The following is a 21416-nucleotide window of genomic DNA, read 5'->3' on the forward strand; positions in this document are numbered from 1 at the left end:
GCAATTTTGACACAAAGGCGTCTTCTGTCATCCGGAGACGTTTTGTTTTTGAATGTTTACGTTTTACCGGAAAACCTGTTGAGCGTTGTTTGAGTCAATTTTCGTTTAAAATATGGAAAATTCAGCGGATCGGTGTTCGTTGCAGGATATTTTGGACTTTGGAAACAATGATGGTGAGTTATTTTTCAGTTTTTCATGGAAAATATAGATCAAAATTGAGTTTCAGATGATTCGTTTCGGATAACTCTGCAGTCCAATGTACAGAATTTGCATCAAATTTGTCGACAGTTGACGGAAATGATGCGACATCAGTCCAAACAGACAGAAAATAAGACTTTTCTGAAGCATGATGAGGTCGAAAGTATTAAAGAGTTCCAAAAACAGTCGTCGGAGTATTTGGTTGCCATTGCCGAACTGCTTGGCGAGAAGAAAAAATCTAATAAGAATGTCGTTGGATTGAATAATGCAAGAAATCTTGTAAGAAATTCATGTTTTTAATGATTTTTTGATGATTTTTATTTTTTTCGATAGAAATCCGAGATGATTCGATTATTGAACACAGCAAAAGCCGAGCTCAAAGTTACCGATGATGTGATGAAAGCCCTTGAAAAGATGCAAAAAGAATGGGAAATGTTGGATTTGGATTAACCCCATTCGGTTTTCAAGTCACTTTCTTCTAATTTTTCCATTTTCCATTCCTTCGTCGAAGGCGGCATTTCTGAATAAAGTTCTTTGCTAATTTTATTTCGTTGTAGAAACTTTTCGACTGAATTTTCATCAAAAAATTTCTCTTCCAAAGACTCCATTTCTCGAATTTGTTCCTCCATGAGCTGCAAATCTGCTTGGCTGTAGTGACTGAAGCGACAAAGAGCTCCAAAAGCGCAAGAATTGGTTGCTGCTCGTTTACAGGGAAGCTTTGTCTTCTCCGTTGCGAGAATTTCCTTCAAACTTTTGTATTTTTCGTAATGAGTGTTTCGGTTTTTCTGATGCGGAAGGCCTTCGTTGTGTTTTCGGATGATGTGCGGATTGTTTTGGATCAAGACTTCGCAGTAATCGCAGAAATATTTACGACCTCCCATGGTTTTTAGCGAAATTTTTGGTTGAAAGTTGGTTTGGAATGTTTGTTCAAGCTGGGCGACAAGCCGAAATGTGAACAGCTGATTTTTGTTTATGTTTATTGGGCATTTTTGAGCATAAATTTTGCTCCATTGGGGATTGGTTGATGTCATCCGTGATATTTTGAATTTATTTTGAACAAATTTGAAAGAAAAAATTAACGAAATTGTAAAAATTTTGTTAAATTATTTATTTTTGAGAAAATTTTATAAAATTTTTAATCAAATTTTGTAGATTTTAATTTAAAATTAATTAAAAATTTACAAAAAAAAAATTTATTCAAAAATTTACTGTGAGAATTTTATAAAAATATACTTTTATTTATTCATGAAAATAAATTTATTTTTTTTTTCAAATCTTTAAAAAATAAATAAATCGATTCAAAATAATTCAGTATTAAAAAATTTTTAATAAAAAAAAAAAAATTAAAAATTATTAAAAAATCCATAGGTATATATTTTTAATAAAAAAAAAAAATAATTAAAAAATTATTTTGAATTTTTTTTAAAATTATTTTTAATTTTTGTTCAAATCTTGACATTTAATGTAACTTTTTGATTTATTTAAAAATTTTGATTTAGTTTTTTTTTCGAATGAAAATTAAAAAATAATTTGAAATTTAAAAAAAAATCAAAATTTTGTTAAAATTAAATTATTTAACGATGTAGAATTTTTATTCAAAATAAATTAATTAAAATAAATTTTTTTTTGTTAAAAAATTTAATAAATTAAAAAAAAAATTATATATTAAAAAAAACAATTTGAAAATTATTTTGAAATTTTTTTGAACTTTTTTTATTTTGTTCAAATCTTAACATAATAAAATTTAATGTAGTTTTTTTAAATATTTTTTTTGTTTTTTGAATGAATATTTACTAAAATTTAAAAAAAAAAATAAATTAAATTTTGAAAAATTAAATTTATTTTTTTTTCTTTTGAAAATTAAAATTAAATTTTTAACATTTTTTTTAATATTTTTTTAAATTTTTATGAAATTTTATCTTTTATTATTTTTTTTTTTTTGAATGAGAATTAAAAATTCTTAAAAAAATATTTTTTTTACAAAAATTGCGTGTAAAAAATTCAAAAATAAATTTTAGTAAATTATTTTTGTCATTTTTTAATTTTTCATAAAAAAAATTCTCAAAAAGCGCTCAAGTCACTTACGAATAAAAACTGTCCCAGCCATTCATGGTTAAACTAAATTTAAACTCACGTGTGTTACGTAATTAAAATGCAATAATTTGGTGATTAAACAAAGACTGACGCTGTAATTGTGTGTTAATTAACTAAAAAAAGACATTTGTGCCAGCATTTGATAAAATCTCGAAATGACACTTCCAAACACGAACGATAACGTCGACGTTTATCGCGATACTCTCGTCCGATATTTAGGTTCGTAATTAAATTATTCACAAAAAATTCAATAAATCCATAAAAAACTTTTCAATTTCAGGTTACAGCAACGAAGTCGGCGAAGCCTTCCGCAGTCTCGTAAAGAAGCAACTTGTTCACGCAAGTTATGCCGTCGCAATTGGTTACGTTTTGTGCGATACTGTCGACAAGGCAAAGAAAAAACACAAACTTCCAGAAGCTCTTGGAGGCGGAACACGCGGCGCATTGGTTGCAAGCGGAGACACTCTCATTTGGCAAATGTTGGCAAGCGTCGCGATTCCGGGATTCACGATCAACAGAATTTGTTGGGGAACACGGATGATCCTGAAGAAGACAAAAGCCGCCAAAGCTGGAAAATGGATTTCCACAATTGTCGGATTGGCGTCAATTCCGTTGATTATTCATCCAATTGATCGCGGCGTGGATCAATTAATGGATAATACGTACAGAAAATACGTTTCTTGATGAACGTAAAAAGAGGAATTGGAGCTCAATGAAAGTTACCGTACTGATTTTGGTGCACAATTAGGGGTTTAAGGATTTTTTGACTATAATTAGGAGTTAAATTTTTAGTGTAATGAGCTCGAAACGAAATAAAGATATTTTACGCTTTAACTTGAATGATTTTTTTTATGAAGTATCAAGTTTTATGGATGTTTATAAATAATTTAATGACATCTATTAAATTTTCGAAAAAAAAAAATTTAAAAAGTTCTTTGACCTTGAAGGAGTTTTTGAAGAAAAATTTTATGATTTCCGCGATTATAAATTAATTTAAAAATTTTTTGTGAAACATTTTCGTTATTATTGAAATTTTTCTCCTCGAAAAATTAAAAATTAAAATAAATTTTTAAAAAATTATTCAAAAAAATTAAAAAATTGATGGTTTAAAGACATTTTATTACTAAATGTCTTGTAATGCAAAGTTTTTTCATTTGTTTAAATATCGCAAAACTTAAAAAAATTATTTAATTTTGAAAAAAATTAATATAAATTTGTAAATACTTCCTTTGGCTCCAATATTTTAATTCGAACCTCCATGAAATTTGAAGTTTGCAATATTTAGCTCTATGGCTTCTAAAAAAAAAAAAAAAAAATTTCAGGAGAAAATCGATTGTTAAAAAAAATTAAAATGTTAAATTAAATTATTTAAATCAAAATTCTCGAAATTTAATTTAATTTAAAAATGGTTTAAAATTAAAGAAATTTCAATTAAAATATTTAACAAAAAATTCCTCTTTAATTTTAAAAAAACGAAAAAGTCAAACTATTCAAGTCTTAACCAAATTGTTCCTTGATTTTTGATATTTTTGAAATAAAAAAAAAAACTTCCATGACCTATATTTGAAAAAAGAAAATTTTTCATGAAATTTTTGAGTCAATTTCAATCATTCAACTATGGATTTCAAAGCTAAAATTGAATAAAAAATTCTAAAAATTAGCATCGATCTCCTTAATTTTTAAAAAAAAAATTAAAATTTTTAAAATATTACTGACAAACAAAAAAACAAAAAAGTCGAAAAATAATTTTTTTTAAAAATTTAATTAAAAATTTTTTTAAAGAAAAAAAAAATTAAAAAAAAATTATAAAATAAAAAAAATATAAAAAAAATTAATTAAAATATTTAACTAAAAAGTTAAATTATGTTTAATTAAAATTTTTAATTAATTTTTTAATTTTTTTAAGAGAAAAATTTAACAAATTAAATAAAATATAAAAAATCAACTAAAACAATTAAATAAAAAAATTATAATCAATTTTCAAATTTTTAAATTAAAAATTTTAAAATTAAAATTAAAAAATGGGAAAAAATGTTTAATTTGTTGAATAAATTACTCCAACTCATTAAATTTGCTTCGTTAACTATTTTCAATATTTTAAAGTTCATTACTAAGTTCGTTGCAAACATTTTCTTTCAAAAACTAACAAAAAAAAATCCATCCGAATTCCATAAAAAATATGTTCTTTGTACTCAAAGCGCCATCCATTTATCGCTTCTTCCTAAAAAAATTGTAAATTGTAACAAAAAATAAAAAAAAAATAATATTTACGATCTTCCAGTAGCCGAAAATTCTTCAACTCCTGAAACAAAAAAAAAAACAATGTAACATTATTATCTCATTATATTTTATGTTTTTAACATCAACATAAACCTCACAGCAGGCACAGCACATACAGACCCATAAATATCGGTTCTTCTTTAGTTTTTTATTCATCAAAATTATTTGTCATCTGTTGCACATGTTTCTAATTATTCAAAGTTTTAATGATGTTCTTACTGCTAAATTTACGAGAAGAATATAATATGTGACAATATCCAATCTATCAACACTTGCGATCGACCATGAGAATTTTTTCGGATAAAATGTGTGTGCGGTCTCGTTTCTTGAAAACCCTTCTTGTAATATTTTTTTCAAATGTTTTTCTTTCATTCTAGGTCTTCCTTGTTGATGTCACCCGAAGAAAAACATCTCATCATTATTAAAATTAATCAATTTTTACGAAATAATTCTACACATGTTCATGCTTTATTTTTGTGTATTCGCTCTCCTGGAAGACAAACGCTCAAAGAAGAAGAAGAAGAAATTCTCTCGTCACTTTAGTTGAGTTCGGATCGTGAAAGTGAACGGTTGACGTTCCTCGTTCGAGCGTTTTTAATTTTTTTGTGAATAAATGTTGAGTTTATAACAAAAAATCCCCAAAATGAACTTAAAACTATTAATTTTTCAAATATTTTTGCTAATTGGCGCACATGCCATCAGTGTCGAAGAGCTCTATGAGTCGCACGATCACTTGAGTGTCCTTCCCAAAGGCGACAGCTCTTACGAATATGTCAAGTTAAATGTTCCTGTGCATCTCTATTCGGAGAAATATGACGTCGTCTATGTAAGAAAAAAGTGATTTTTTATAAAATGTGCTCAAAAGTTGCGAAAATCGCGACGTTTCAGTGCGAAATTAATTAAATGTGAGATAATCGGGCACATTATCAGTCGAGTTGCGAGGGAAAGAGGAGCAAGTTGTTTGTATATTTACGTTGTTATCGCACAAAATAACCCGAAGTTCGAAGGAAACTCATTTCAAAAATAGTTCTAACGCACGTCGAAACAAAGAATTTAAGCGCCAACCAACGACGACAAAGTATCACGAAGCGTGTCACGAAATTCTAAAAATATTATTCTAAAAATATTTTTTTTGTGAGTCTGCGGTGATCCCTAACCCTTCGACACGATGTAACTTTCATTCATTCATCGTTAGGCAGGAAATTTCGCACACTCCGATAACCTTCTCTCTGACATTATTTCTTTGAGTTTTTGGAGTTATTCACACAAAATTGTTCTTTGGTCATCCCGAAGTCAAACTGATAACAATTTTTTTTTGAATTAATCATCGATTTGATAATCAGTCCTGTAATTACAGAGAGAAAGAAAGAAGACATCACAGACCTTGATAATAAAATGTTTTATAATAAATATTTTCGTTCGTTAAAAATAGATCGAGAGTGATGATTTATGTTTGCCCTTTGATGTGACAGGTGTGAGAGTTTTGATACTTTGTGGCGTGTGTGAGGAAAGTCGTTAAAAAATTTGTCATAAATTAATTTTTTTGAGGTTTGAGCTTTGACCTTTTACGAATTTTTTATGAAAATTTCTATTTTCATTCAAATTTTACGTGATTTTTTGACAAATTTTTATTATTTATGTTAGAAGATTTTCAAAGGATTAAAAATGTGATAATTAAATTTTTTTATTTATTTTATTATTTAAAACAAACTTTAAAATTTTTAAATGAGAAATTTTATTTTCAAATAATTTTTTTAAATTGATTTTTTTTGTGATTTAAAAAAAATTAAAATATTAAAATTAATTTTTGAAAAAAAAAATATTTATAAAAAAAGTGAATAAAATAATTTGGAGTAATTTTTTTCAAATTAAATCAATTTTAAATTAAATTGATAATTTTGAATTTTTTGAAAAAAAAAATAATAATAAAACAATTAATTTTCATATTTATTTTCAATTGATTTTTAAAAAAAATTCAACTAAAAATAAATTTAAATGAAAAAAAAAATTAAGTCCAATTTTTAATATTTTTTTTTACAATTTTAAAGATTTTTTTAAATTAAAAAAAAATTAGTTGAAAATAAGAATTTCGAAGAAAAATAAGAATTGGAGAATTTCTTATTAAAAAGTTTTATATTTTTTAAAAATTTTTTAACCAAAGGATTAAATTTATTTTTGCAAATTTCTTCTTTTTTAAATATTTTTTTAAGAAACTTTAAATAACAAAAAAAACATTTAATTTTAATTTTTAAATTATTTAAAATAACATTCAAAAATTTTTATTTAAATTTATAAAAATTTAATATACAAAAATTTAAATTTGTAGTTCTTATGATTTTTTAACAAAAAATCAGGCAAATTTGTATGATTTTTATAACGAATTAGCAAAAAGCGATTTTCAAATTTTTAACGATCACTTTTTGAATTGACATTTACGATTTTTTTGACGTTTAATTTTAATTTTTAGAGCAAATTGTTAAAAATTAAGCAAAAAAATTAATTTACTTACCAAAATTTTTAATTTTTGTTTCTTCAAAATCTCTTTTCAGATCAACACAAACGGTCTCTTGTCATTCCGAAGCGAATACCCCCAATTCGTGAATGTTCCTTTCCCCTTGGAAGTTCCCGCGATCGCGCCATTTTACTCCAACGTTGATACCTCAGCGTACAACGATGCCTCCTTAGTCTCCTATTACCAAACGCACGATCCAATTTTATTGGGACGAGCTGAAACGCTTGTTCGCCAAAGCTTCAGCGATGCTCTTGACTTCAAAGCTGAATCTTTATTCATCGCTACATGGAAAAATGTTGGTCATTACAACCAAAAGACCGAACAAACAAACACTTTTCAAGTAATTCTGATCTGCGGACAAGAAGAAACTTACACACAATTTTTGTATCCGCGCAACGGCATCAATTGGATCCAAGGCGAAACCGGAGATTCGGGATTGCCCGACATTCGAGCGCAAGCTGGTTTCGTTTCGGAGGATTTGCGTCATTATTTGTTGAAAGATTCGGGCTCCGATAACATTCGTCACATCACCGAAGGTTCAAATGTGAACAATCCGGGCGAATGGATTTTCCGAACGGGTCCTCTTGGGCAAACTGACAACATCACAGAACCCGATCTCTTCAAATTCAGCTATGAAAAACGCGAGCCAACGTCTTGCGCGACAGGAGGCAACTTCAAATGTCACTCGATGGCAACGTGCAAAGACACAAATACCGGATTTTGTTGCGTTTGTCGCGAAAATTATTACGGCGATGGCTTGATTTGCATCAAAAACGATGCCCCGTTGAGAGTTTCGGGCACAATTACGGGCTCCGTGGGCGGCGTGAATATCGGAAGTGTCGCTTTGCAATCTTACGTCGTCATGGCGGAAGGAAGAACGTACACAGCGTTGAGTCCTTTGGATGAAAATACCGGGTTAAAGTTGCAATTGGCACAAACAATCGGAAATACCATCGGATGGCTTTTTGCGAAACCCACGAAACCCTCAAAGAACGGATTTCAACTTACGGGCGGCAAATTCAACAGTTCCATCACTTTACGCTTCGATGAGACCCAACAAACGTTCAATATTAAACAAACTTACACCGGATTAAACGTTTGGGATCAACTCGCGTCGGAAGTTGAGGTATCGGGAGACTTGCCCGACATTCCACGCGATGCTAAAATCACCATTGACGACTTCACAGACGAGTTTACGTTGAACGGAGACATGTTGAGTTCCGTTTCGCGTCACAAATTGCATGCTGGAGAGCAGGAAATTAACTTTAGTGTCTTCCAAGAGGTAATTTTTAAAAATATTTTTTAACAAAAAATTTAATTTTTAATTTTTTTTAATAAAAAATTTAATTTTTAATTTTTTTTTAATAAAAAATTTAATTTTTAATTTATTTTAATAAAAAATTTAATTTTTAATTTATTTTTAAAAAATTTAATTTTTAATATTTTTTTTTCGTAAAAATATAATTTTTAATTTTTTTTTATTCGTAGATCAAATTCCAAAAGTGCAAATATGCCGACAGTGACGATTCTGACGTACTTTCGAGCAAGTTGAAGAGCACCCGGAACACAATTAACTACGATTCACGCGAAAAAGCTGTCAGAATTGGAGCTATTAACAAAGTTGGTCAAACGAGTGGTCTCAATCCGTGCGAAGATGGGTCTTATCGTTGCGGAGCGAATACTGTTTGTGTCTCAAGTAGCGAAGATAATTACGATGTAAGCTGAAAAATTTGATTTTTCAAAAAATTTCATTAAATTTTAATTTTTTTTTATTTTTTTAATTTTTTTATTTTTTTTTTTTTTTTTTTTTTTTTTTTTTTTTTTTTTTTTTTTTTTTTTTTTTTTTTTTTTTTTTTTTTTTTTTTTTTTTTTTTTTTTTTTTTTTTTTTTTTTTTTTTTTTTTTTTTATTTTTTTTTTATTTTTTTTTATTTATTTTTTTTTTTTTTTTATTTATTTTTTTTATTTTTATTTTTTAGTGTGTTTGTCAAAATGGTTTTACCTATCCGCGTGATTCAGATGAACGTGGTGTCACAGATTGCGTCGATATTGATGAATGTAACAGCGGATACAGCACTTGCAGTGAAAATGCAAGATGTATTAACGAGTTGGGTAGCTTCCGTTGTGAATGTTTGCCTGGATTTGATGGAAATGGGTAAAAAATTCAATTTTTTTGTCCAAATTTTTTTTAAAATTAATTTTTTTTTTGTTTTTAGATATCAATGTGATCCTCTTGTACATCGTCCTTCTCGTCCCCCGTATCCAACAACTCGTCCCCGATACGAACCTGATTATCCAGATGTCACGCAACGTCGTCCCAATGAGCATTTGTACCCAGATGAGACAGAAGATCGACGCGATCAGCCTTGTCAAGGGTGTTCTCCGCATGCAGCGTGCGTTAATGGTCAATGTCGATGCAATTTTGGATATAATGGAGATGGGATCACGTGTCAATATAATTGTCCTTATGATTTGGTGTGGAATGGAAATAATTGTGAACAGCTTTCACAACCAGAGGAGTGTAAGAATTTTTTTAGATCATTTTTTTTAAATTTATTTGATAAAAAAAATAATTTAATTTTTTTTTAATTTGAAAATTTAAATTTTTTTATCAAAAAATTTTTTGAATTTTTTTCGATTTATTTTTAGTTGAAAAATTATTTTTAATTTTTGCATTAATTTTTTACATCTTTTTTTTATTAAATTTTTTTTTTTGAATTTTGATTTTTTTGTCACAAAAAAAAAATATTTTCAATTATCTTTGAATTTTTTTATTATTTATTTTTAATTTTTTTGTTAATTTTTATTGAATTATTTTTTACTCGTTTTTTATTAATTATTTTTTTAAATTATTTTTATTATAAAAAAAATATTTTTAAAATTTTTCTAATAATTATTGTCAAAAAAATTTATTTTTTTTCACAAAAAGAATTATTTTCAATTTTTTTTATTAAATAAATTTTAATTATTTTATTTTTTATTATTAATTAAAAAATTTTAAATTTTATGTTAATGAATTAAATTTTAATTATTAAAATTTAATTTTTTTGTTACCAATTTTTTTTATTTTTAACTTTTGATTTAAAAATTTTATTTTAATTTTTAAATAATTTTAATAATTATTTTTTTTTAATTAAAAATTTAAATTTTTTTTAACCAAAATGATTTTTAAATTTTTTTTCGATTAATTTTCAGTCGAAACAGAGCCTTATTGCACGATAACTGGATGCGAATGTCCCGCTGGATATCAATTAATCGATTTAGGAACACGTGAAGTGTGTCACTTGGAAGACTCAGACTCGGATGATCAGTCAAATCAAGGAGTTGCATGCGATATTGAGAATAATTGCAGTGCCTATGCCAGTTGTCAATGGAATGACATCAGTTCAAAATACGAATGCATCTGTAAGTCTCTTAAAAATCACAAAAAATATAAAATTTTAGAATTTTTTCGTTTTTAAAGGCAACCCTGGATATCATGGCGACGGAATTGACTGCCGTGAAAAGGAAGTTTCTTGCGTTGAACATGATTCGTGCGATGAACATGCTCAATGTGTTTACAACGAAAAGCTTCGTACTTCGACTTGTGTCTGTGATCAAGGTAAATTTTTTTATTTTTGAAGAAAAAAAAGTTTTTAATGAGTTTTAAAAATTTTTAGGTTATGAAGGGGATGGAAAGTATTGCCATGTGATGGCGGAATGCAATTCAAATGAAGATTGCGGGCATAATTCTCATTGCAGCGATGGAATTTGTATTTGTGATGCTGGATTTGAACGGGATTTGTCAGATTTGTAAGTTTTTTTTAATGGAAAATGAACTTTTAGATCTCGAAATAAATTTTCGATCTCGAAAAATTTTTAGTTTTCGAAAAAAAATTTTAGATCTTGAAAAAAAAAATTAGTTTTCGAAATGAAATTTTAGCTCTTTTCGAAAAATTTTTTACTTTTTTTTAGCTCTTCTCGAAAAAAATTTTTCTTCTCGAAATGAAATTTTTTTTATCTAAAAATGAATTTTTGAGCTCTCGAAATGAATTTTTTATTTATTGAAATAAAATTTTTACTTCTCAAAAAAAATTTTTCGATTTTGAAATAAATTTTTCAGCTTTTAAAATAAATTAAATGAATAAAATTTCATTAAAATTTTTCATTTTTTTTTCAGCTGCGTCAAAACTGGCTCATGCGACGGAGCATATTGTGCCGAAAACGCCATTTGCAAATGGGATCCAACTGAAAAAGTGAAGTATTGTCATTGTCCCGAAGGATTCGTCGGCGATGGAATTCGCACTTGCAAATCAATTCCTCCTCCATGCAACGTACGGAACAACTGCGGGCTATATGCAAGTTGCGTACCAAACGAACGGTAAAAATTTCAAGTTCAAATTTTTTTTTACTTTTTTTTTTATTAATTTCTCGTTTTTTTCAAGGCACCAATACGAATGTCGCTGCGACACAGGCTACGATGGCGATGGCTTCGTTTGCAACCCCGAACGTAATTGTCGTAACTATCCGGAAATCTGTGATCGTAATGCCGATTGTGAGTCTTACGGAGCAACATGGCGCTGCGTTTGTCGCAATGGCTTTTTAGGAAACGGCTCGAAATGCAACGAAGTCGTTCGCGTCGAAAAAGGCTTCTTATTCTACAGTCAAGGCGTCGCTTTGGTGCGCATTCCCTTCAATGGGCGTCAAGGATTGCCCGTTGCAATCACGAAAATGGCAATTGGCGTCGACAAAGATTGCGCCGAGGGACGTCTTTACTACAGCGACATCACGGGAAAGAGCCTTTCGAGCGTCGGATATGACGGATTAGCGCCCAAAGTGTTCCTGAACGAAGATATTGTCTCGCCTGAGGGAGTTGCTGTTGACTGGATCTCACGTAGAATTTATTGGACAGACTCGGGAAAGGATACTATCGAAGTTGCAAGTCTCGATGATGCTTCAAAACGCGCAGTTTTGGTCAACAAGAATCTTGTGAACCCCCGAGGAATTGCTGTTGATCCCGGAAAGTATCTCTTTTGGAGCGATTGGGATCGCGATGGTCCAAAAATCGAATATTCCAACTTGGATGGCACAAATCGACAAGTTTTATTGAAAAGTCCTGACGTAATTTTACCAAATTCGTTGGTAATTTCACCAACTACGGGCGAATTATGTTGGGCGGATGCGGGAACGAAACGAATTGATTGCGTCGATGTTTATTCGAAAGTTCCGCGAAATGTCGCGAAAAATTTATCATATCCATTTGGGTTGGCAGCTACTGACGAACACTTTTATTGGACCGATTGGACAACGTAAGAGCATTTTTTGTTAATTTTTGACGAAAATTCATTAAAAAATTATTTTTAAATTTTTAGGAAGAAAATTGAAGCAATCGATTTGTATGGAAATCGTTTGCAAGGCTTTAATAGTCCCATTTTTGGAAGTCACAAGATGTATGGAGCAGTTGCTGTGACCGAAAGATGCGAACATTATCACACGCCATGCACGAGAATCCCCAATGGAGGTTGTCCCGACGACAGAATTTGTCTTACGAATCATTTCGCGCCTTCCGGCATTAGTTGTAAGTGTATCGACAATAAGGTGTGCAACGAAGCAGCAGGCGATTACATTATTTAAGGGTTTTTTCACGCATTTTTAGCTTTTAATCGTAAGACAAACAAGAGATTTTTTCATGAAACAATAAATTACGTGTGGATTTTTGACAAAATTTTCAACTTTTAAACGAGAAAAATAATTTTTGATTTATTCCTTCCACTTTTTCGTCGACTTTTACCATTAATTATCTAAAAAGAACACACTTCTAACACTAAAATCCATTAAAAATAATTCACGTTTCCATTTAGATTGGCTTGTAGAGCAGTGTTGTCACGTACTTTTTGCGATATCGATGTGTGGCACTGAGAACCATGACCCCGTCTTTGATGGAAAGTGCATACAAGTGATTCAACATGACGTGATTCGGTTCAGGCAAAAGAGTTGGTTCGCACTGTTTGGGTGAAAAATCATTGAAAATGACGAAAAAAGTTGAAAAAGGTAAAAATTCTTACAGAAACAGGCGTATCTTTGTTCAAGATGACCTGTAAGAGATGCGGAGGCAATACTGGAGGACCAGATTGTTTCTCCCATGGCTTCACTTGAGGAATTTCCTGTGAATATTCGCGCTGTTCGTGATTTCCGGTATCTTCGCTGTCCTTTGCGAGAGCTTGGAATACCTCGAAATCAGATCTTCGTACGGAAATCATGTTGTTTTTTGTGCCAGCGTCGTTGTCGACATGTTTCTAAAAGGGATTTTTTTTTAAAATTAGTTAATTTTCGAGTTTTTAAAGAAATTCAATTATTTTGAGACAAAAACAATAATTTTCGAGAGAAATTTTAATAATATTCGCTTCAAAAAGTTCAATTTAAAGCTGAAAATTGTATTTCGAAAAATTTTTTCTACCAAAAAATACTAATTTTGAATCAAAAATTTATTTTGTAATGATTTTTTTTTTTTAATTAAGAAAAATTTGTGCCCTAAAATGTTCAAATTGATCATAAAAAATAAATTTTTAGAGAAATTTTTTTGAAATTACGAAAAATTTTAATCTTTTAATGTTAAATTTGATATAAAAAAAATCATTTTTCGAGAAAATTATTACAAATTGTCATAATTTAAAGTCAGAAAAATATTAAAAATTTTTATTTTAGTCGAAATTTGTCACATTCAGCCCCTTAAGGTAAATTTTTAGTTGAATTTTTAAAATTTTTTGTCAAAAATTAAACTTTTTCTTTTTCGACAAGCTTTAAAAATCCACTTTCCAAAAAAAATTTTGAAAATTTTATCTTAAAATCAACTTACAAAGCGATTTCTATAAACGTTTTGTCTCAAATTAATCAAATTTCCTCAAAATCCTTCATAAAATCTAATTTTTCTCACCAATTTTGCATCATGTTTCCATTCGCCATCCACGTAAAACTTGTATTCGTGCTCGCCTTCGGGCAAATCAATGATTGTCACGAAATCCCCATGACTTTTTACCATCGGAATCGCCTTCCAGTCACTGAAAGTGCCCGAAATATAAACTTGCTTGCCGCCGCCATCCCATTTGAACACTGTCGGAAGCGTAATTTTCTCTTCTTCCATTTCCTCCGTGGGCGGCGGATTATCTGATCCGGGTATCGGTTGTCCCTCCGACATTGTATTCGCTCGAGGACGAGTTTCTGTCAAGAATTCTGGATCACCTACGAGACAAATCACGTACGTATGAAGAAATTGCGTACAAGGTCATTGAAATTTCTTCTTTTTTTAATGCGAAAAATAACTTTTTTGAAGAAATTTCGATGAAATTGAATAAATTTTAAGGAAAATTGTTTACCTGGAGGCACAGATCGCGATAAAGCACTTGAATCGTCGTCTTGACTGTCCTGAGACAATGGCCTCTTGTCGAAGGTAAATGCGGAACTCTCTTTTAACGGCGATCCCGGAAACAAATCTTGACTTCCGGACTTCATTCGTTCGCGTGCCATGCTTTTCTCGTTAACATTTCCCATGTTGGAGGCTTTTGCAGCGGATTTTTACAGTAAAAAAGTGATTTTTCGTACTCCGTCTTTCTTTTTGTTTTTAATTTTTTGCTGTACGACACGTATATTCGTGCATCTCGTACTGTTTTGAACGCAATTTTTTTCGCTTTGGGTCGAAAACGGATGAAATGTGAACTGGACCTTTGTTTACTTCATTCACACGTGCTGCAGGACAACACAAAGTCCGCAATTTCATTAAAAATCCCTTAAAATAATAATGTGCATCGACTCACAGGCAGTCACAAATGCTCAGAACAAATCGCTGAAACAGGAAATGGCAACAGAAACGATGACAACTGACGACAAACTTGAAATTAAGAAATTAACTGGCGGCTCGCTTGTTGATTTCAAGCCAGTTTTCTCGCGAGACGGAGAGTAAGTTCAAAATTTTTCCATTTTTCGACTAAAAAATTAAGAAAATTCATCTTTTTAGGTACATTTTTGTCATTTCCAAGGATCTCGTGAAATGCTACAACGCAGTAACCGCCGAATGGGTTCGAGATTTGTGTCCAGAGACAGAAAATCCCTTAATTTCTGCTGAAATCGACAAATCGCAGAGACACAGATTGATCGTATGTGACAATTCGGGCAATTTATCGCATTGGCAATGGAAAACGGGGCTTTTGGAGACGAAATCAAAGTTAAATTTCCACAAAATTTTGTCCTTCAATCTTGTTTACTTCAAAAATTATGCTGTCGTTGTCGCTGAAAACGAAAATGGCAAAGTCGAAGTGTCTTGTGTTAATTATATCGACGGCAAAGTACTTCACAACTACGATTTACCTGATTTTCGGGATTCTCAAACCTTTTCTGTGTCAGTAGCTGCCAAAGGATTAAATTATTTCTGCATTACGCAAGGCTCCCGATTATTTACCATCGATATTCAGTCCACAAAAGCCCGAAAAATGTATAAGAATGAGTTCAAAGATCATTTTACGACGGTAGTTTGTCATCCGGAGCATGATACAATAGCTACGGGAGACGTTCGTGGCAGAATTCGACTATGGCGGAATGTCTTGAACAACGAAGGACGTCCCAAAATCGATGTTTATCATTGGCATCACACGCCAGTCGAGTCAATTGCCTTCAGTTGTTCGGGCACGATTTTTTATAGCGGCGCAAGTGAAGCTGTTCTCGTCAAATGGATCATCAATGAACCGAATAACAAAACTTTTTTGCCTCGCATGTCGTCAGCAATTGCACATATCGCGGTTGGAGGAGAAAATTCGAAAATTGTAGTTGCGACGAAAGATAATGCGATACATTTTTATGATGCGCAGTTGTCACTTCTCAGCATGATTCAGAATTTTACGTGGATGCCAAATGATTTTACGGGAGTGAATCCGTTTCCGGTTGGATTGCAAGTCAATCCACGAACACAATCTATCGTTTTGAATGGCAGATCGGGGCATTTGCAGTTCTTTTCGACACACACAAATTCACTTTTGTACAATGTAAGTTTAAAATTTCTTTTTAAAAAATTTATTTAAATTTATTTTAAATTTATTTTTCAAAAAATTTAAATTTCAAAAATATTTTTAAACATTTAAAAATTTCTTTAAAAAAAATTTTAAAAAAAAATTTTAAAAAAAAAAAAAAATATTTTTTTTTTTTTTTTTTTTCAAAATTTTAAATTTTTAAAAGTTTCAAAATTTTTTTTTTAATTTTTTTTTACTTTTTTCAAAAATAATTTTTAAAATTCTGAAAAAATTAAAAGTTTTTTCCAAAATTTATTTTTTTCAAAAAATTTTGATTTTTTTTTCAAAAATATTTTTTAAAAATTTAAATTCTTTTTTTTTACTTTTTTCTTATTTTCTTTTTATTTCAAATTTTAAATTAGGTAATTGTTTGTATAAAAAAAAATTGAAAATTTAATTTATTTCTTCAGATTAAAATTTTTTATTTAGACAAAATTTTTAAATTTTTATTTCAATTAATTTTTTTAACTTTTTTTTAATTATTAATTATAATTAAATTTTATTTAAATTATTAAAATTTAAATTTTAAAATTTTTTTTGTAATTTTTTTACTCAAATAAAAAAAATATCTAATTTATAATTAGGTATATGTTATTCTTTTTAATTCTTTTTTAATTTACTTTTTTTTTATAAAAATTTAAAATTAAATTTTATAATTTTTACCAAATTTATATTTTATTTTATGATATTTTATTCTTTTAAATATTTTTTTGACAAGAAATCTTTTTTTTTATTCGTTTAATTTTTTTTTTAAATAAAATTAATATTTTTTTTAATTTTTTTAAATTTTAGCTCGACATAACAGACCAAAATTACCAATGTCCTGAACAAAACAAGCTCGTTTTCAACACTCGCGTCACTCAATGTGCCCTTAACATCAATTGGATGGTAACTTCTGAAGTTTGGGATGATTTTGAGCACACATCTGAGGTTCGCATGAAATTCTGGCAATATTGCGAAAGCAAACAATCGTTCGTCTTAAACACAAATGTCGAACAACCTCATGACAAAGGCATCAACAAACTTCAATTTTCAAGCACGCACTCCATGAAGAACTTATTGTGCGCTTCTGTTGGCAAAGACAACACTTTAAAGCTTTGGGCTCTCGAGGATTCAAAAAATATTTATCGTAAGTTTAATTTTTTCTCAAAAATTCATCAAAAAAAATTTTTTTTTTTTAATTTTTTTCAGGACAAGGCAAAGTTTGGATGAACGTCGCTGTCATTACCTACAAAAATCGTCCCGTGCATTCAACCGCCTTCAGTTCTGATTGTTCGCTGTTAGCAGCTGGCTTCGGAAATACTTTGTGCATCTTCGACACGGAAACGTTACAGATGAAATGTGCTTTGACGGCACCAAATGCGGCAGATGGAAGCGCAAATAAAGTACAAATCAACATTGGAAAGGAGAAAAAATCGAAAAAAACTGAAGAAATGTTGAACAAACGTCAATTTTATTTGAACCAAGCGAAATTGATGCTCAAGGGAGAGAAACATGAGTTGATGAAAGACGTCACGGCAGAAGCTAAAAGGAATGTAACTCTCAATAAATTGAAAAAACTCGAAAAATTGAGTGAAAGTCAACGCGAAAGTGCATTTTCACAAATTATGTCACTCTCTGATTTGAGTTTCGACCAAAAAATTAACGCCTTGCAGACTCTGGACTTGCAATTTGACGTTTTTGGGCTCAAAAAAGACATCGCGGAGCATTTGTACAAACGAAGAACGACAGTTAAACAAGTTTTACGTCAATTGCCGGGTGATTTGAGGAAATTGAAGCGCGATCAAAAGTTCCAAAAGCTCGCGACTTATTCGTTACTGCAACGACGACGTGTGAAAAATAACGAAAAACAAGGAAAACTCAAGTGGTTCGAGCATTTTGTGGAATCGCAATTGCCGGATTACGTCAAACGTAGTTTCAAAATTAAAGAAAATGCAGAAAATGCGGAAAATGAGGAAAAATCGTTGCCATTAAAAGCTCCCGTTCAAATAAAAAATATTTTGTTCGGAAATGAGGATCATTGTCACCTGGTTTGCGTTTGTACCGACACAAAAATTTTAGTTTGGAATTTGCTGACCTTGAGACTTCAGTCAAGTTTCAATTATTCGACGAAATTCGCAAGTATCGACACCCAAACCAACTTTATCGCAGTTTTTTCGGAGGAAAATCAACTTCTCGTCTTTCACATTAATTCGGCGCACGTCGTTTATTGTCGTCGCAACATGGAAGATCTCTACGGCATGACTTGGGTGCCTCGACGTTACCCAAAAGCGCGTTTTAATTCGCTCGATTGGCAGGCGGCGTCGCAACTTTACTTCCTAAACACCCGACAAGAGCTAATTTACATCGATGCCGAGTCCAATGACGCCTCCACGCAAAAATCCAAACTTTATCTGAACAATTTGGATGAACGACAAACGAATTATAGCACTCCGTTCGCGGCAATTATCGCTGACAAGTCAACAAATTCGGCGAAAAAGGACTTTCAGTATTGGAGTTCGAATCAACTTGGCATGCAGGGCGAGTCAGTAGTAAAAGAGGTGAGTTTTTTCGTGCTTTTTATTGTGTGAAAGGTACAAAGAAGTGACAGTTGACGCTGTAAACGACAATTAGCGGTGATGAATCTCGTCAGGGATGTCTTTTGGGGTTAACTAAGAGCTGTTTTTGGGTATTTTGGGGAGTTATTCGTATGGTCGACCAACAAGTTGGAACGTACGATGATTACGACAACGTCGCATGAGTTGGATATCGTGTTTAAAGTACCTCAAACAGTGATATTGTGGGATATCACGCATGTTTTTGACGAGCTGGAATGAAAAACGTTGTTGAAAATTATTATTTTTATTCAAAAATGTGAAGAAATTTCGAATTTGAGTCTAAAAATTTAATTTTTTATTATTTCTGAGGAAGTTTTGATGAAAAATATTTTAAATTTTGTTCATGAAATTTAAAATTTTTCTTTAATTTTAACTTTTTTTTAAATCAAAAATAAAATTTTTGTAAAATTTTATTATATTAGTCGATAAAACTTAAAATTATTTTTTCTAAATTCAAATTTTGGAACTTTTGACCATATTTTTACAGAAAGTTTTGAAAAATCTTTCATTTTTTTTAAATTTTAAAATTTTCTACTTTATGAATCAAATTCAAAAAAAATTCAGGCTAAATTAAAAAAAAAAATTATTTTTTTTAAAATTTATCAAAAATTATAATTTTATAAAAATTGTAAAAATTTTAAAGTCGATGTAAAAATTTAAAAATTTTAATTTTAATTTAAAAAAAATATTTATTTAAAATTTTAATTTAATTTTAATTAATGAAAAATTTTAAAACTTAATTTTCATTTAAAAAAATTAATGATTTAAAAATTATAAAAAAATTAATACTTTAAATTTTGAGACAATTTTTTACAAAAAAGCCAAATTTTTCAAAAAATTAACAAAATTTCTTTAAAATTATTTTAAAAATTTAATTTTTGATTTAAAAATTTTAAATTTTCATTAAAAAATTATTGAAATTTTCTCAAAAACTTTTAAAAATTTAAAATTTTAATACAAAAAATCTATAAAATTACTCACAACATCTGGATTGCTCACGGGAACAGCATCGCTAACGATAACGAAGACTGCCAGGACACCGATCAGCAACATCATATGCCCAAGAAATCTCATCTTGTCTAAATTTCCACAATTTTTCACTGAATTTTATCGTAAAACGTTCTCCTGAATTGTCTCTCGTTGCACAAATGACTAAATTTCGTTCTGCGAATCCTTTTTTATACCTTTTTTCCCTACCTGAGTTACATATTTTCTCATCAATATCCCGCTGATGTGCATTCTGTTGAGAAATTTTAACGCATTTTATGAATTTTTATTGAAAAAATCACTTCTGAGAGGAAAAAATGTCATTTTATTCAGAAAATTGCTTTCAAGTGACTTTAAAAGTTCGATCTGTTATTGACAACTTTGTTCTACTTCTTTCGATCATCTGGAAAATTTATCGTTTTTCTTATGAATGAGCTGAAAATAATTTTTTTCTGAGAAATTTCTATTAAAAAAATTCTTTTTCGCATGGAAACATGAACTTTTCTCAACTCTTGATCTAAAAATGTCTCTCACTTCCCCTTTTTTATCGTTTTAATTAAAAACTGCACTTGTCACTTGCACTCTTTTAATGACGCAAATGATTAATTTGTATCGTAATTTTGCTCTATTTACAGCTTAAACGTTTCCAATCCCACACAATGGCTCCGTTGCATCTCTTGAGCAACAATTTCATCCTCAGTTTATCGAAAAAATCCACGGAAAAAGTCACGGAAGAACCTAAAGACCTAAAATCCGAGATGACAGCGGAAGAAAATGCGGAATTAACCAGTAGCGGCTTCGACGAAGAGGAATTTGAAGAGGATTCAACGCTATTTTTGGACCGAAAAGAGCTGATTTTGAAGATGGAAGCCACGAAAAACATGAAAATTAAAGACTCCAATGCGGAATTTGTCACGACGAAAGGCAACTTCGACTTTAACTTTTAATTTCACTTTTTTTTCTAGACGTTTTTGCTGTAAATAAATAAAAAAAAATATATTTCTTTTTTGAAGAATTATTGTGACGTTAATTTTTTTGGACAAACAACAAGTTGCATACAAAACGAATGTAAGTGAATGTTGATTGTGTGATTATGTAAAAAAAAAGTAACGTGAAGTAAATGCGGAATGTTTAATCAAAACGACACTTCAGTCCTTTTAAAAAACAATTTTGATGTAAAAGGCGCCAATTTTTGATTACAAGAGTTAAATTTCTGCTAATATTAATTAAATTATTTAAAATTTTTGAGATTTTTGTCTTTTTCAGACGAATTCATGGCACGGAAACAATGGAAATAGTTCAAAAAGTCTTCAGTGAAGAAGAAATTTCAACAAAAGAGCATTTTATATCGCATATTTATCGCATTTCAGTATCTTTTTGCACTTTAATTGAACGCAAAAAGTGAACAATGGCATTAAGTAGCCGTGCCACGAAGAGAAAATCGCAAGAGTTCATCATCATTGTACATTACACACACGGTCGAACCTGTATTTCGCATATTTCATTACTGACATTCTGCAAGAGAAGCTTTTGACCTGTCTGTTTCCGCATGACTTACAACCGAGGCAGCTGATACCGACTCTCAAAAACCGCCGTTTCCGTCTCTTTCGCTGCGAAATTCAATCCTTTTTAATCCGAAACCGGTTATTTCGCGCGAAAAAATACTTTCAAATCTGCCATAAGTCATTTAACGCTCGTTCTCTGCAATTTTTATA

The 21416-nt window shown here is 30.0% G+C and overlaps 5 protein-coding genes across 6 annotated transcripts; 4 read left to right on the plus strand and 1 right to left on the minus strand.

Annotated features, from left to right (window-relative positions):
- Window positions 1-26: 26 nt before the first annotated feature.
- LOC134830671 (uncharacterized) lies at window positions 27-744 on the plus strand. Of its 2 annotated transcripts, none has more exons than XM_063844225.1 (3): window positions 27-173; window positions 227-477; window positions 532-744. In XM_063844225.1, exons 1-3 carry the CDS (start codon window positions 113-115, stop codon window positions 646-648), a joined length of 429 nt encoding a protein of 142 aa, XP_063700295.1. In that variant the 5' UTR covers window positions 27-112; the 3' UTR covers window positions 649-744. The 2 variants fall into 2 exon arrangements, with proteins under 2 accessions (XP_063700295.1, XP_063700294.1); XM_063844224.1 differs by having other exon boundaries at window positions 46-173; window positions 221-477.
- A 1577-nt stretch (window positions 745-2321) lies between these two features.
- LOC134831320 (mitochondrial fission process protein 1) lies at window positions 2322-3132 on the plus strand. Its single transcript, XM_063845028.1, has 2 exons — window positions 2322-2511; window positions 2573-3132. Exons 1-2 carry the CDS (start codon window positions 2448-2450, stop codon window positions 2974-2976), a joined length of 468 nt encoding a protein of 155 aa, XP_063701098.1. The 5' UTR covers window positions 2322-2447; the 3' UTR covers window positions 2977-3132.
- Window positions 3133-5133: 2001 nt separating this feature from the next.
- LOC134832807 (nidogen) lies at window positions 5134-12807 on the plus strand. The gene is made up of 11 exons (XM_063846977.1): window positions 5134-5398; window positions 7122-8366; window positions 8573-8800; window positions 9062-9237; window positions 9299-9603; window positions 10278-10487; window positions 10546-10683; window positions 10742-10874; window positions 11242-11442; window positions 11507-12370; window positions 12434-12807. The coding sequence occupies exons 1-11, from the start codon at window positions 5216-5218 to the stop codon at window positions 12693-12695; spliced, it is 3945 nt and encodes a 1314-aa protein (XP_063703047.1). The 5' UTR covers window positions 5134-5215; the 3' UTR covers window positions 12696-12807.
- Window positions 12782-14687, minus strand: LOC134832808 (5'-AMP-activated protein kinase subunit beta-1). Its single transcript, XM_063846979.1, has 4 exons — window positions 14435-14687; window positions 13996-14300; window positions 13127-13357; window positions 12782-13065 (listed from the first exon to the last, which is right to left on the minus strand). The coding sequence occupies exons 1-4, from the start codon at window positions 14607-14609 to the stop codon at window positions 12919-12921; spliced, it is 858 nt and encodes a 285-aa protein (XP_063703049.1). The 5' UTR covers window positions 14610-14687; the 3' UTR covers window positions 12782-12918.
- Window positions 14688-14798: 111 nt separating this feature from the next.
- Window positions 14799-20719, plus strand: LOC134830199 (uncharacterized). The gene is made up of 5 exons (XM_063843602.1): window positions 14799-15014; window positions 15073-16093; window positions 16910-17246; window positions 17309-18657; window positions 20337-20719. Exons 1-5 carry the CDS (start codon window positions 14857-14859, stop codon window positions 20646-20648), a joined length of 3177 nt encoding a protein of 1058 aa, XP_063699672.1. The 5' UTR covers window positions 14799-14856; the 3' UTR covers window positions 20649-20719.
- The last annotated feature ends 697 nt before the right edge of the window (window positions 20720-21416 follow it).

The sequence above is a fragment of the Culicoides brevitarsis genome, chromosome 2, assembly GCF_036172545.1.
Source record: "Culicoides brevitarsis isolate CSIRO-B50_1 chromosome 2, AGI_CSIRO_Cbre_v1, whole genome shotgun sequence".
Lineage (NCBI taxonomy): Eukaryota > Metazoa > Arthropoda > Insecta > Diptera > Ceratopogonidae > Culicoides > Culicoides brevitarsis.